General features: G+C 47.9%; 1 protein-coding gene across 8 annotated transcripts in view; it reads right to left on the bottom strand.

Annotated features, from left to right (window-relative positions):
* Positions 1-1,516: 1,516 nt before the first annotated feature.
* Fyn (FYN proto-oncogene, Src family tyrosine kinase) overlaps positions 1,517-15,719 on the bottom strand; it is a 197,793-nt gene continuing 183,590 nt past the window's right edge. For all 8 annotated transcript variants that reach the window (XM_060373354.1, XM_060373356.1, XM_021657250.2 and 5 more), the window contains 2 exons: positions 13,560-13,691; positions 1,517-3,044 (listed from right to left, as the gene is read on the bottom strand). In XM_060373354.1, coding sequence (XP_060229337.1) covers positions 2,836-3,044; positions 13,560-13,691 — 341 coding nt within the window. In that variant the 3' untranslated portion in view covers positions 1,517-2,835. The remainder of the gene's footprint in view (positions 3,045-13,559; positions 13,692-15,719) is intronic.

Genomic DNA, 15,719 nt, shown 5'->3' with positions numbered 1-15,719 from the left:
GACAGTAAATGGTATTTTTCTTTGTAGTAAGAGAGCTTTCTGGTAAGCAACTTCAGTCCCTGATCCCAAGGGCCATCACTTGTGAAGCAGAGGCTCATGGGTGGGAAGTGAGACTCCCTAGAGGGGACCTCAGTTAGGGCTAGCTAGCTCTCAAAAGCAGTTGGACTCTTAGAAAAACCTGATTTCCTTCTGAATGCATTTCTTCTTCTAGTCTTCAATGCTGCACACACATTCTGGGAAGTTCCAGGGCTCTGATCTTGGAAGTGTGCCCTCTGGCCGACCTATGTCCTTAGTTTTCCTTTATATACAAAAATCTACAGTAAGCTCACTTGATGAAATTAAAAGTTACATGAAATTAAGAGCAAATGTTATTTTTTCCTCAAAGAACTTCTGCTTAAAATGTTTCTTTTTTCAGATTTTTCAGTGAAAAAGCAAAATTTCTCTTATTTGATAATTACCTAATGGGAAGTGAGGTTAGAAAATAAAAGTTCTCTTTATTTAAAGAAATTTAGAGACAGTCACAGTGGTGCACTCCTATAATCCCAGCATTCAGGAAAGCAGAGGCAGGTGAATCTCACTTTCGAGGCCAGCCTGGTCTACTAAGCAAGTCCAAGACAGCCATAGCTACACAGAGAAACCCCTCTTAAAAAAAAAAAAATCTAGAACCTGTTAATGACTAGCCTGATGTCGTAAAAAGTGTACCTAATAAGTCTTTGAAATTCTGTCAATGGTATTCATAGCCAAAATAATAAGTTTTGATTAAAAAATGTTTTACCTTGTTTTCCCCCTAAATGCTAAAAAATCTTTTCTAAAGATCAATGTTCTCTCAGCAACAATAACATTTACCCTTAGGTGGCTCCGTAGGGCACCAGTGGCCCTCGGAACCTTAACAGGTTAGGGTGTGAGGAGCTGGGAGCTCCTCCTTGTCTGTACCTCATCTCCACAGACACGCTGGCCCGCAGGGTACCGTGGCAGACCCTGGCCTGGATGGCTGCCCACTGCCCCTTCCACCAGAGCTCTGTCTGCTGCTCCCCAACTTCACAGTGGCAGCAGAGCGAGGGAGACTATGGTCTCCTCCACAGAACGAGACACAGTCGATTCCAGTTACAGACGGTGCCGGAGAAACCACGGTGGTCAGGTCTGCCCCGTTTCGCTTTAACACCCCGAGCCTGCCAGAATATTGCTCTGCTTTTCATGGGGGAGGGGCTCCAGATGTTCTGAGTGTTTCTGTCATTTGGAAATCGCTGCGCGATGGCCCAACTCACCAGGTGACTCCGCACCATCTGGTGGGGGACAGAGATGGTCACAGAACGCCTAGGGTGCCTTCTGTGATGTACACAAATGAACAAAAAAAAATTTTTTTTTCAAATGTAAAATGCTCTCTTTTTAATTACTAAATTAAGAAAGTTAAACAATTTAAAAATGTAAACTCACAAATAAATCATTAACAAAAAAGGAATTAAGACTTCAGAGTTGCTATTCAGTATTAAAAAACTCAATAGAAATAGGAATTGACTTGTTGTTAAACATATGTAATTCAAGGTTGGTACAAACAGCAACTAAAAATGTAATACTTTTTTTTTTTTGTGCACCCCCATGAAATGTATAGTGCATAGTTATCGATGGAGGACTCCTGATGCGGAGAGTCATTCATTAGCAGTACAGGACATTAGAACACTTACTTTACAATGGGGACAGGTACCCCCCCACCCTTGCCTTCCCCGTAATTTTTAGTTGCATGAGAAAGTTTAGTAGGTTGTCATGACTACAACGCTATGGGTTCAGACCATTTAAATGTGGTTACAAGGTTTATTAAATAAAAGAACATTTGAAACACTTCAGCATTCATATTTGTACAGGGAGTTAGTTAGTGCGGCCTCCGTCTCGCAGCTCGAGTGGTCGGGACTGGCTGGCTGCCTGCTTAAACGCGCTCACTCCTGAAACGCCATTTCAGGAACCAATCACAGTACGTTGGAGCAAAAATTGGGTACTAAAGCCTGTGAACTCAGCTCAGGTACCTGAAGAAAAGAAGTCACGTGAACAACAATCTACAGGTATGATCAGGAACCGAAAAAGCACAATCCAAACGAAAGGGGAGGAAAAAAAAATCATGCTTTGTAGAAGTAAAAAAAAAAAAAAAAAAAAAAAAATTGAGGCCACCGGCTTTCAGAATGACCCCAGTGCTTTGATGGCAGGTTTCTGCAGCAATCCTCACGCTGGTCCTGTAGCTACATGGCCTAGGCTGGCCACAGTCTCCATGGTAGCACCCACACGGTGTATGTACAGGGACGTATGTTTTTATAGATATATATATATTCATATGTATAAAAAAGAAAAAAAAACCCGAACACCTGTCCTGATGTTTTGTTTTGTTTTTTGTTTTTTTTTGTTAAAACATGAAAAAAAATTTTATTGTTTTAGACAAAGAGGCCACTTTTGGAAAATAATACTTTTTTTTTTTTTAGTTGAATCAGGTGAAGACAGAGTTAAAATCACATAGGATTTGCCATTTTTTTTTCTTTTTTAAAAAAGGAAAGCAGTGGGATTGTTGGCACGGGAGCAGCTATTTACACTCAACAGAGGTTTGGCCTTTGACATAACATCGATACAATGCATTCCCAAGTCTGAGAAGTAACACGGTTCAGTCTCGGATGGTTCACAGAGGAGGTTCGGACAGGGGGGGACAAGTGTCATTAATGAGGGCCGTGGAAGTTCGTCAGCTTCGGTCACATGCAATCTGATCCCGGACGGTTCTGGCTGCTGGGGGCAGCTGGCTACGGAAGCTAATGGGGAGGGGTGGGGAGGCCTCTGGAGAGGTCTCTGAAGCGCAGGCTCTCACAGGTTCTCGCCGGGCTGGTACTGGGGCTCTGTGGCGGTAAAGTAGTCCTCCAGGAAGCCCTGCAAGTACTCGAAGGTGGGGCGCTCCTCTGGGTCCTTCTTCCAGCAGTGAATCATGAGCTCGTGCAGGGAGATGGGGCAGTCCTGCGGGCAGGGCATCCGGTAGCCTCTCTCCACCTGCTCCAGCACCTCCCGGTTGTTCATGCCTGCAAAGACAACGGGGCGGTCAGAGTGGGCACTCCTGGCCTCAGGCCCTCACCACAAAGTGTAAGGGGGCGTTAAGTCCGTCCTCTCGGGAGGGGAACCCCTGCCTCTAATCGGGTATCGCACCTCGCAGAAAGAATGGAACAAAGGAGTGAAGACCTCTCGGATGCAAGAGCCCAGGCGGTGAAGCTCAAAGCACTGCAGGTGAAAGAAGGCAGGCACAAAAGGCAACACATGGTATGGTTTCACTTCTGTAAGACTCCTGAAAGGCGAAGACTGCATGACAGAAAGCAGATCAGTGGTTGCCAAGGGGGAGGGGCACTGGTGAAAGGTCAGGGGGAGCCGAGAGGTGAGAAAAGCAATGTGTCGAATGCCCATACTTCCTGTGAAGGGCAAACAGCAAATATTTTTGTGTGTTGTCTGTGTGGGCTACATGCAAGTTTCTTTCATTCTTTTTTTTTTTTTTTAAGCCACTGAATGGATTTAAAACAAAACCAGGTTGGGAGCCAGGCATGGCCCGTGAGCTGTGTTCAGTGAGTGTGTAGGTTCTCGTAATCAAAACTCAGGAGTGCACTTTAAAATCACATTTGTTATGTGTGGACTGTATCTCAGTAGAACAGATAAAGACAGGAATAGGGGAAGAAGGTTTAGTGGTTACTAAGGTGTCCTGCTCTTGCAGAGAATCCAAGTCCAGTTCCCAGCGTGCACACAGGAGCTGACACCTCTGCACTTGCACGCATATATCCTCACAAAAACACAACTGAATCAAGTGTGTGCGTGCACACACACGCACACACCATGGATGGAGAGCAAAGGTCCTCTCTGGGCAGCTTCTACGAGCTCCATCTGTGAGTTTCATAGTTGTCCTGGGCACGGTGCCTGGGATCAGGGCTTGGCATCTGTCCTAGTGACCCCCACAGTGCTCTGAGGGTTGGGAACTATGACGGGGAGGCCCGGCGTCTCCAGGGCCTTTGCTTCTGAATGACCTCCATCAGGCCATCTATCATCTGAGACCTTCCTGGCCCTCTGCGGGAGCTGTCTAAGGCTGGCATTCAGGCTGGGCGGCAGTAACAGAAGACGTAGTGGGAGGCTGAGTGCAGCCTGCAGAGTGCCGGCATTCTTGACAGCACAGGAAATAGCACGCTTTCCCTTCTCAATTACTTCCAGGTACTCTCTTCCTTCCCTGCCTGCCTTCTTTCCTTCCTTTCCTTTTCCCTTTCTGTGCCAGGACCTTCTGAGCCTGTCATCTGGAATCTTCCCTTAATTTCTGACTGTCACTCTAGAGAACCCACATAGAGGCCACGCAGTCATCTTTAGCTCTGGCGGGGGGAAGGGTGGGGGGGTGACCATCTGGTGGAGATCCCGTCGCTCGGCCAGAGGTGCTGAGTCTGGAGCACATTCCCGTCTCCCTCAGTAGGGAACACTCGGGCTTCTGGGCTGATAGGTAATTCTCTTCATTGTATGTAACCTTTGAAGCTGGGCCTATCCTGGGTCTTCCTGGATGACAGCTATTTCAGTCACTTGTTTGTCCAAACTCCTGCGGGATGCTTTCCTATTCTCTGACCTTACAATTTCTGGAGGTGATTAAAATCTACGCATTCTTTTGGCTGTGTTTGAAGAAGACCTTCAATATGACCAAATAACTTCACTCAAGTCCGACCAGCCTTGGGAGAGGTCAGAGGTCAGAGCCCAGTGTGGGAGTGCCTTCTGTTGGGTGTGCCCTGCAGCTACTGGGCTCAGATCCTCCTGCAGAGCCAGGACCTAGGGTGGAGAGCCGGAGGCGAGAAGAGGCACAGGGACTTGCATCCCTTTCCTGGGTAGACAGGGGGTAAGGGACAGAGGACAGCATTTCCTTCGTCACGGTTCCAAACCCCAAGAAGCTCAGGAAATCAGAAAGCTTTTGTAGTTCACTTGGCAGCATAACAGATCTGAACTTGGCCACAAACCCTCCCCGATGTGAATCGTGATGGCTCGTCATTCCTCCTGGGTCCTGTCCCGGACTCTCCTCCCACGTTACATAACACATGGCTGTGCCTTACTGACTTTAAAAAAAAAAGTCCGATTCCAATGTGTGTCTGTTCCCGAGGGTTGGCGTGGGGGTTGGCTGAGAAGCTGGAACCCAATGACAGCCGCCCAGGAAGCTCACAGGATCTGGATGAGAATGTAGTCACACACGGGACTGACATTCTCTCAAGCGATCCTTTGCTGCACAACTCAGCAGCTCAAACTCTCAGTTTCACGCTGTTCCTGGAACTATGCACTTGGGACTGCAAGAACCTCCCCTGTCCTGGAACCTGCCAGGGGCCCCTGGAACTGGAGAAAAGATCCCTAGAGGCTTGAAGCTTAGAGGTGTGACAGGCCTCCATGGGAGCAGCTACAACCATCCTTCAATACAGCCCAGGGCTTTAACCTAACACCAGAACAGCACTACAGAATTCAATTAACCACTTTCCCATGATTCCTCGGATCTTAGGTCAGTAAATGTTTTATTTCATTAAAAACCAAACTCCTCAAATGGAAATATTTCCTTTCTTTAAACTTTTAATTCAGTCTCTGCCAGTGGAAAGTTTAACTGGCCATTTGGGTCAAGCCTATTTTTCCAGTGCTCCACCCAAGACTTAGACATAGCAGATGTGACAACCTGATTCAACCAGTCACATTTGCTGAGGTGGCCTCCTTTCTGGGTGGCTGTAGCCACGGACAGAGCCATACCTCAGTCAATAACAGGATGATGACTGGGTGGGACCTGGAGGGCCACACTGTCGGCTCTGATGTACACTCCTAGTTTTGCTACCTCCCTACCGGCAGCACCCGACCCCATCCCATTCCTCCTTTCTCTTCGTGGGCTCTCTCTCCAGCCCTCGAAAGGTCTGGGGAGCATAAGAACAGAAACTGAGTGAACAGAAACATACCAACAGCAGCTCTGCCAGAAAAGTAGGCTGTTAGACACTGCAATTGGCTGAGGGTGACAAGTGGAATGGGACTAGCTCCCTTCCAGCCAGCCCGAGGCCTGAATACACAAGCTGTCCTACAGGCCTGCCTCCTCCTCAACAAACCTCTGCAACAGTCCAGATGTTCCTACTCAGCAAGGATTCAGGTAGTTTTCGTTTCATAAACAGTATCTCAATTCAATGTACTATGGCAATATTAAAAAACAAAACCAAACCCATTACCCAGTTTGGTTTCAACCCTGTTCTGTGCTCCCACAGCTCAGGAGAGTGGCATGCCTCTGCTCTGTCCTTGTGGGGAGATCACTCTGGAGGGCCACTCTCACAGGATCTAGCTAGGCTGAGCTCACAGAAGATCTCTATAACCTGCTGCTCCGAGGTCTTCCTTCAAATCTTCCTTTTGCGTTTTCAAATGTGGTCATGGCTACTGCATCTCCAGGCCTGAGCACTGCAGCTGAGATTCTCTGGCCAAGTGGGTTATACTCCCTTCCTGACATCATGATTTATTCTTCCTGGGTCATTTTGCTGGCTTCCTTCTCAAACACAAGCAGTGGAGTTTCTAACTCTTCCTTTCAAATCCTGACTTTGTGCAGCTGCCAACGTAGATTCTCATGTGTACATACTTTTTCCTTTTGGTCCTTGCCTCTCCTTATCTTTTAAGCATCTCCTCTGGGCTGTGCGTGAGCTCAGCAGACCCTCCCCACTTCTCTTTTTGCTTCTTGAGGGAAGGAATAAAAATCGCTTTCATCGGTACACCACCGAAATAGATGAAAGAGATGACTGCACTTCCAGCAGGGGACCTGATTTGCTTCAGCCTCAGTGTCTCCTTTTGTCGAGAAAACACCCTGGCCATCACCCTACAGTCAGTTGCTTGGGACAAGGTCTTAGGAAAGAAGTATTAATGCTTTACCACTTTCCATCTGTGCAGCTTCTCAATGGGGACCTCAGAGCGGCCATATCTGTAGTTAGGGGTTTGTTTTTCATTCACGATGGCACATGGATTGAACCATGACTGGGGAAATCTGGATTTTTGCACTGTGTAAATAAATGTTATAACAATGGGAATGACACTCAGGTCATCTGATATCAAATTTCTTTTGCAAACTGAGTTTTTCACTCAAAGGGGCGGATACTATGTCGTGCATGGGTGTGGCCTGCTGTCTGAGGCCCCTTGCTTCTCTGCATAAGCTCTCTTAAAAACCCATCTGTCTGCTCGCTGTGGGGAGCTGCCACACGGGTGCCGAGAGGAAGAACGGCGGAGTTAATGGTGCTTGCTCAGCCCCAGAGCCTGCACTGCGCCATCGAATGTGCTTGTGTTATCAGATTATCAAGGGTTTTCCTCATCTTATAGGAGCAAGCAGGAGGGTTTGAGGGACGCTGGCCAGAGAGTACAGATGGAAATAAAGGGCTGACCCTGGAAGATACCGTAATTGCTAGTTTTGTTTACTGTTGCCCATCTTACTAACCACCTGGGGCTGCTGTTTTTATTAAAACCACTATATTAATAAAATCAGAAATGACGGCTGGGGGAACTACATCGCACAAAGGTTATTTGAAGCTGATAATCCAATATTATACTTTTTGGGCTTTTCTTTTCTCCTTTTCTTTTTCTTTATTTTTGGAGACAAGGTCTTGCTATGCACCCCAGGCTGATCTCAAGCGAATCCTCCTGCCCCCATCTTCCAAGTGCTGGGATTACAGGCCTGAGCCTGTTATAAGGAACATCTCTGTTCCAGAAGAGAAGTGAAAAAGAGGGTGAAGGTATCATCCTGGAAGGCAGGGGCCCAGCCTACACGGCTAAGACCGGACAGCAGCAACACACTGGGCTCAAGATGCACTGGGAGCCAAATGTCCCTTCCCAGGGCCAGCTGGCTTCACACACATTCCCATCCTCTCTCGTGCTCTGATCAGCCCTACTGGCCAAGAGACACCTTGTAGGGGCAGTGACAGCATGCCAGGCTCTCTGAAGGAACACCTTAAACTGAAGGGCGTTGACCCTGGGGATCACAGGCAGGCAGGCATGGCAGAGGACCGGGTGTACTCTGCTAAGGTTGGTGTTTTCAGGCTGTTTCTCATTCCGCCTCTACCAGGAGAGCCCATACTTTCCTACTTGAGAGAGAACCTGTCCCTATCAGCAGCCTGAACACAAGATCCCTGTCTGTATGGTGGAGGCTCACACAGAGGGAGGGGTGGAGCAGGAGCTTTGCTCTTCACAGTTGGCCTCTCTTACCTCTCCCAGTCATTACCAAGTGACTAGATACACTCAAGAAAGTCAAGCAGCTGACACTTGCTGAAGTCGCTTCAAATGCATGGATAGATGGTTTTGCTTAAGGGAACATTCCTCCTCTGCCAGACACTGGCAGCAAGTGTTCACCATGGCACAGCATGGCCAGGACTGCCTATCAGGTTACTGGAATATGGTATTTGAACACAGGGTCAACTTCCAAGAACTTTGAGGACAGATGGTACCTTGTGCGTAGGAACATTCATACCATGTCAGCCATGCACGAAGATAACTGAATACAATTACAAAGGCTTTGCAGGCTAGGGACCAACTTTAAAAATGTTTTAAAAACCTATGGAGGTTTTTTTTTTTTTTTAATTTCTCCCTCCTTTTATTCACCCACTACTTTATTTGCTTATACAGAGTCTACTTTGGGCAGACACCACCAGGAATCACAGAGCATTGGCACAGGCCTCTCAAGGAAGGCAGGGCTACTAGGAATTCCAGACTGAAGAACATATTGGCATATTGATGCGTGCCTTTAATCCCAGCACTTGGGGGATGGAGGCAGACGGGTAGAGAGTCTGGGGTTGGCTTGGCCACAACAGCCAGTTCTAGGCTAACACGGTGAGACCCTGTCACAAACAGATTTCTTGGTGTGTCCAAGATAGACTGTGAAGAGAGGGAGACAGCAGAGACGCCATTAAGCCAGACCCTCCCTTCACTCTTCTCCTCATCACCACTCACCTCCCAATTAAGAATAAACGCTCTCATCTACAAAACCCTCCTATGCCTAAGGCTCAGGGGACATTGTGGAAGAGGGAACAGAAAGATTTTAGGAGCCAGGGGATGGGGATTTCTACGAAGCTGTGTCTCCTGGTAACATCAGAAGCTATCCTTGCGAAGTCTCACCAACGTCACAGTCCAAACATGAACTGAACAAGGAGGACACCAATGGACATGCCAACTGCGTGGGGCCTGAACCCTACACAAAGAACTACAGGCAACCGAGTAAAGTTGGGAACGAGAGAGTTGGCCCTCCCAAGGGAAGAGCACACCAGCTGGTTGTCTAGTGCTAAATGGTCAGCCCTGAAAACATAACACAAGCAACACCGTATGGACTCAACAGGCTATATTTAGAGATATGTATGTATATGCAAATACACATGTGCATGGGGTAACAATTAAAAAAGTGGCCATGAATAGCAGGAGTGGGGCAGGGCAAGTGGGAGGGCTCAGAGGGAGGAAACACAAAAGAGAAATGTACTAGAATACAATCTCAGAATTAAACAACAGCAGTGGAAGGAGGAAAAGAATACTTGCTTACGAGACCCCACTGCAGGAGCAGGAAGGACCTCCTGCTCCATGGAGCTCTGCAGGTGTGCACAGTCGCCCTAGGGACCCACCTGGTCCAAGTCTAGCATCCACCAGAGTTATACAGAGAGCACCTCCCAGTGACTCGTCCATTGTCATTATTTCCCACTCAATACTACCAGCTGAGAGTGAATATATTCTACTGGTTTTTATGTTGTGTTTTTTCCAAGAAAAACATTCCCGAGGGCAGAAGTCTGCACACCGCTTCGCTGCTATAATCCTTGTGTCTAGAACAGCCCTCAACACATACTAGGCATTCGATGAGTATCTGCCGACTGAATGAAGGAAAAGCCAATAAGGCATTGTATGAGACGCAGCCTTCTGGAGTTATCCGGAGGGCAAGGGAAGGGAAGCCCTGGGCATCCTGAACCAGGACCAGAGTGAGATAACGCATCTGTTTTCCAGGATAACATTTCTCCTGGTGACAGTGACAGAATGGTGGTGGAAGAGGGGAGGAAGGGAGAGACCAGGGGCAGGAAGTTCCATCAGGAGGTCACTACCCAGAGGTGACAGCTTGATATAGGTGGTGGACGTGAAGGCAGAGGGGAAAAGAATTTGAGAAAGGTTCTGGAGGTGAAACAGCAGGCTAAAAGGCGAAGCTATCATCTTATTCACCAAGCCAGGATACAGCTCTGGCATCGGCACTACCATTTTTCCTGTACAACAGACACCTCAATATAAAAGCAGTTCTAATCTCCAGGCAAAGGATGGCTTCAAACCCTGCAGGCAGAATGCAGGCTGGACTGTACCAATGACAAGTGCTACCGGCCGGGGCTGCAGCAGTTGTGGCAGCAAACGGAGCTGTGCATTATAATGGTGACCATCTTTGTTACACAACTGGAAGCAGCCCTCCTTACTTGGTGCTTCCCTGTAATCTCAGCACATTTCAGCATTCCTCTTAAGGGTTTAAGGCTCTTGCTCAGTGTCAATGTGTCCTTCTGTCCTTCCGTTGTCTCCAGTCAGTGCAGGGAGTACCATCTTACCTACGCACAGCGTTCACTGCTAATTTGCCCTTGCTAAGCGGCCCTTCATCTGGCCTTGTGTCTCACATTACATTCTTAGCTCTTCTCTGAGGCTCACTTCTGGACTGACTTGCATGCTGGGCAGAAATGTGTGGGAAGCTTCTGCAAAGCTCACTTACTCTCTCTCTCTCACTTCACTGTCACTAACCAGCCAGAGCACCCTCCCTTTATGACAATGGTGACAAAGGACCATTCTCAGGTATGAAAGAACTCAGAAAAGTTTACCACCACCTACCATTCTCGAGAAGAGAACTATTTGAAAATACATTCTAGGCAACTGAGAAATGATGTGTCGAAGTGCAGGATGGAAGTTAACAGAGACCAGGGCTCTGTCCTGGACTCCTACCAGCAGGGAACAAGAGATCCAGTGCAGGAGGGTTGAGGTGAGGTGACCCTCAGTACACAGTGACTGACTGGCTGGACCACACCAACAACCACCGTGACATCTGGATGATGCTAAATGAGAAGGTTTGTGCCCTGGAATTGCTGTCCTCTAAACCTGCAAGTGCAATCCATTTGCAGAAGTTTCTCCCTCGAGAAGGGTTTTCTGCCACATTCAGAAGTCCAACTAAATATGATTATAGCAGAGTTAAAAAAAAGAAAAAAGCAAAGCAAGCAGGTCTGTGGCTACGAGAACAAGTGTGGGAATGGCGTCGGTGGCTCTCGACCCTCCCTCCCTGACACAGCTGCTTGGGCTATCCGCGTCTCCTCATGGCAGCAGAGAGGCCCCGCACAACTGGCTCCACCTTCTAAGAGGGTCAAGCACTTCACCTCGCACACCTCTTCGGGGAACCTCCCTACAGCTCCTTAAACTGGGCCGAAGCTCAGCCACCTTTGCAGGCGCCAGGCAGGCCTCGGCCTCCTCACTGTGAGCAGCCCTTGCTCCCCGTGGTCTGTTACTCGATTTCTCCCTTCCCTGTGGCCTGTGCGGATGGGTGCAGTTAGGGAGGGGTACACACACTGTCTACTGGGCCCAGTTCTCACTTACACTTCCTTTGCTCTCTTCGTGGTACTCTCAGGGAAGGGGCTAGCTCTGCCCCTGCTCCTGCTGCAGGATGAGAACTGGGGTTTGGGGCACACAGGGTGCACATTTAAGTAACCTACCCTCAGTAAGTATCTCATGCCTACCCTCTCTGACAGCAAGTTCCTTGTTCGGAGGACTCCATTATTTATCGGTTCACTGCTTTCCCTCCAGCACAAACAGTTCCTGCTCAGGACAGGGACTCGTCAGTGCCACCTGAGAGCTGAATGGCTTATTTGTACTATTTCCCAAGGGAACGCAGGTCACACCAAACAATGCCGAGTGAATGGATCCAGTCTAACTTGTAAACCCAGGTTATTTTCTCTGTGCTAAATCTCAACCTGACAAAACCTTGGGTCTCCAGATATATCTGCCTCCCTCTTCTGAGGCCCCACCTCCGGCTCTTTGTTTTGGCTTCCGTGTGTCACCCAGGAACAAAAAGCAGTCTGTGTTACTGGAAGGGAAGGCTTTACCAAAATGCAAAACATTAACCTTTTCCCGTGATTGCTTTTTAACACACCGGGTGTCTATAAACCTGGGGAGATTCAGGAAGAAATTAGTTCAAAATGTAGACGATAATAATTTTTTTTTTTTTTAAGAAAGTGCCTTCTCATCTTTAAAACCTGGAATGGCATATTTTCATCCTTGAGAAGCAATTCAAAAGCTCCGGTGCTGGGCCCCGCCCCCTCCGGGCCGCCCTTTCTTCTCCGCTGGTTGACTATTCCCACTTGTGCATGCTGGTAGCCGCCGCTGCTGTAGCATTAATAAAGCAGACTCACACACCCACCTCCCAACGCTGCTGCGGGGGCTTCGGAGGCTGGCACATTGTTAATTCTGCCTCATTGCCAACCCTGCTCCCTCAGAGGTCTCGAGACTGTAGTAGCCTAGACGGAGAGGCTCCTTAAGAACACTCCTCTGTTCTCTGACGATGACCAGAAACAATCAGACGAAATGAACAAAGGGATTACAAATTAATCGGCTCTTGCTGGCTCCTCTGACTGCAAAGATATGATTACAAGCCAGGGATTTGCAAGAGACCTACATTCCTCATTAATCTCTGCTATCGTTTCTATCACTGCGGGCTTCTTTCTTTTTCTTTCTTTCTTTCTTCCTCTCGCTCTCTCTTTCTTTAATTTTAGCTCCCTTTTAAGGCAGGGGATGAAGAGAGTGAGCCAGCTATGCTCTTGCTTTGCTCAGCAGTAACTAGAAAATATGCCCTTAACATTTCACAAAGCAGACTGTCCCTGCACTGAAGCTAGCAAAGCGTAAAGGTGAGGTGTCCCCTATGTCTCCGTCTGGCTAACTTAATGAATTTAAGCATGGCTAACCTTAACCCGTGGCTTTTTCCAGAGAAGCAGTACCTGATTATCCAGAACAACTGCGGGGTCCCAGGGACTCCAGTTCCTTTATAACACACGCCCTTTTGCTCTGCCCATTCAGCAACAGGCAGAGAGCGGTGGCTCTAAGCTGCCTTTCATGTCCCTCTGCTCCGGGGGCCATTTGGAGCTGGAGTCTCAGAGAGAACAGGTTCTGGCATCTGCCCGCCACATTTGCTCTGTGGGTCAGTGCCGCAGCATGATCAAAAAGCCGCAGCAGGAACTTTTCTCCCTCTCCTTCCCAGACATGCCTACAAACAGCCCTCGGGCACAGGCTCCGCCAGTGACACATGCTCCAGGAGCCACGACACCTGCACCCACTGACACAGGACAAATTCCATGACCCGTGGGACAGGAACTATTCAAACCAGCTACTCGGCCCATTAAAGTTGCTGCACAGGTCATGGTAATCCCGGGTTCTGCATTCCTCTGGCTAAATACCTTGGCGGAAGGCTGGCGCACAGGGCTCGGGAAGGAACTGGGCAGGGCCCCCACAGAGCGAAGTCAAAAGAGGACCTACTAGACACCCACTGCCCAGGCCTGTGCTCTTACCTGGGTATGGCACTCTTCCTTTGGTGACCAGCTCTGTGAGTAAGATTCCAAAAGACCACACGTCAGACTTGATTGTGAACCTCCCATACAGGGCAGCTTCCGGGGCTGTCCATTTGATGGGAAACTTTGCACCTGCGGAGGGAAGAGCTGGTTAACCATGAGGTGGAGAGCCTATGCTGGTGAGGAGGGGAGGGAGAGAGAGTACCAGCAAGTCCTCTTTAGGGGGACAGGCTGAGAGGGAGGACAGGAAGGGGGTGGGGAGGAACAGCCAGGTGCTGAGGTGATGTATGCCCTGGGCCTGGCTCGGTGACTTTAAGCAGGGAGGTGTGGCCTTACTGATGACAGTGACTCACTGAGGGTGGGCTCTGAGGTTTCAGTAGCCCATGTCAGGCCCAGTGGCTCTCTTCCTGTTGCCTGTAGACTTGGTGGTAGAACTCTCAGCTACTTCTCCAGCACCGTGTTGGCCTGGGCACCGCTATAATCTCCCCACCATAAACTCTCCACCATGATGCTAATGGCCTAAACCTCCGAAACTGTAAAGCCAGCCTCAATTGAATGCTTTCTGCTGTAAGAGTTGCCATGGTCACCATGTCTCTCACGGCAATAGAACAGTGACCAAGACAGCATGTATGTCTATATGGATGCACACATATATCTTTGAAATAGGCTGTATTTTAATAAATACACCCAGGGTCAGATCACCACACTCTTCTCCTGTGTCCTCTAGTACATAAAATCATTGACTGGACTTATGAGGCACCACAAATCCACAAAATTCCAGTGTCTCCTGGAGGGGGGAGGTGAATGGATGCAGCATGCCTGTGACACTGCAGTGGGCTTTATTTCCTGAGTTTCCTACACATACTGTAGGGAAATGAGCCTGCCTATGGCTATGTCTTGCTTCCCTCTACTTTTTCTCTCTAGAGTAGCCATTTTTTAATCCCTGGAAAGTTTTTATTCTGTACTCTATGAACACGTTCATCTCTTCCTATCTCTTAGCAGACAGGGTTCAAGTGAGTGATTAAGACAGGGCTTACCTCAGTGACTGTATGAGTCTGGTGACTAAGTATTCAAATATATGGGCCTATGGGGGCCATTCTTATTCAGATCAACACACACACACACACACACACACACACACACACACACACGGCAAAGGCTGTAGAACTACATCTTTCAAATGTCTCTGATCATCAGGAGACTCCTCTCCTCTCCACATCTAAAGGGTGGGGTCCACCTTGCTCATCATATTGCTGGAGTGATGAGCACAGATGAAGATGGACCCAGAAGCCTGTGTTTTTATATTAGGGTCAGCAACGAGAAAGCAGTTCCAGGCATTTTCTTGGACAGACCAAAGGAAGAATACAAGGATTCTGTTATTAGTTATGCAAAGAGGGACATGCTTAAAGCATACTAATTATGCTTAGGACTGCTAGAAAGCATACAAAGGCTGATAGAAATAAGAACTGTCACAGCATCATCTATGAAAAGTCACTGTGCAAAAGTGGCAAGTGATTAAAATCTTTAAATGATGGCGGTTTTAATAGCCAGAGGTGATAAATTACACCAATTACATTTTTGTTTTAAATACAGTACACCATAACAACCTTAGCAAATACACCCTGGCACTTGCCAGCAATGTAGTTTTCTTCTCTTATCTCTTTCATGCCAGTGTGAAATCAAAACTGAAAAACAAAAAAAAAAAAAACAAAACAAAAGACAACCCTGCAATTTCCCTCTGCGGCATCTCACATTAACACTGAGGCGGGCAAACAGTTCCGTCATTTCCTTTGGCTCTCTGCATTCCATTTAAAGAATTCTTGTCTCCATCTTCCCGTAAGTGCTGGTGGCTGCCCGCACAATCTGGGATTCTCTGAGCAGTCATTTTGTTTTAAGTTTCTTTCACGGCATTCTTCATACAGCCTTCTGTCCTTGGGCATTCTGTCCGTGCTGCTTGGACTCCAAGCCACTAGGCTTAGGGTGACAGGCTTTCCTCAGTGTCAAGAGCAAACTGCCCTGGACCAAAATTCTGCTGCCTCTGCCTTTCATGTGGCAGGATTAAAGGTGTGCACCACCACACCCAGGTTTTTTTTTTTTTTCAGAAAACTTAAAAAAGATGTATGATAGTTTCTCTTTCAAGACAAAAGGTTAAATTCAAGC

Source organism: Meriones unguiculatus, chromosome 20 (assembly GCF_030254825.1).
Source record: "Meriones unguiculatus strain TT.TT164.6M chromosome 20, Bangor_MerUng_6.1, whole genome shotgun sequence".
Lineage (NCBI taxonomy): Eukaryota > Metazoa > Chordata > Mammalia > Rodentia > Muridae > Meriones > Meriones unguiculatus.
This window is presented reverse-complemented; position numbering and strand designations above follow the sequence as displayed.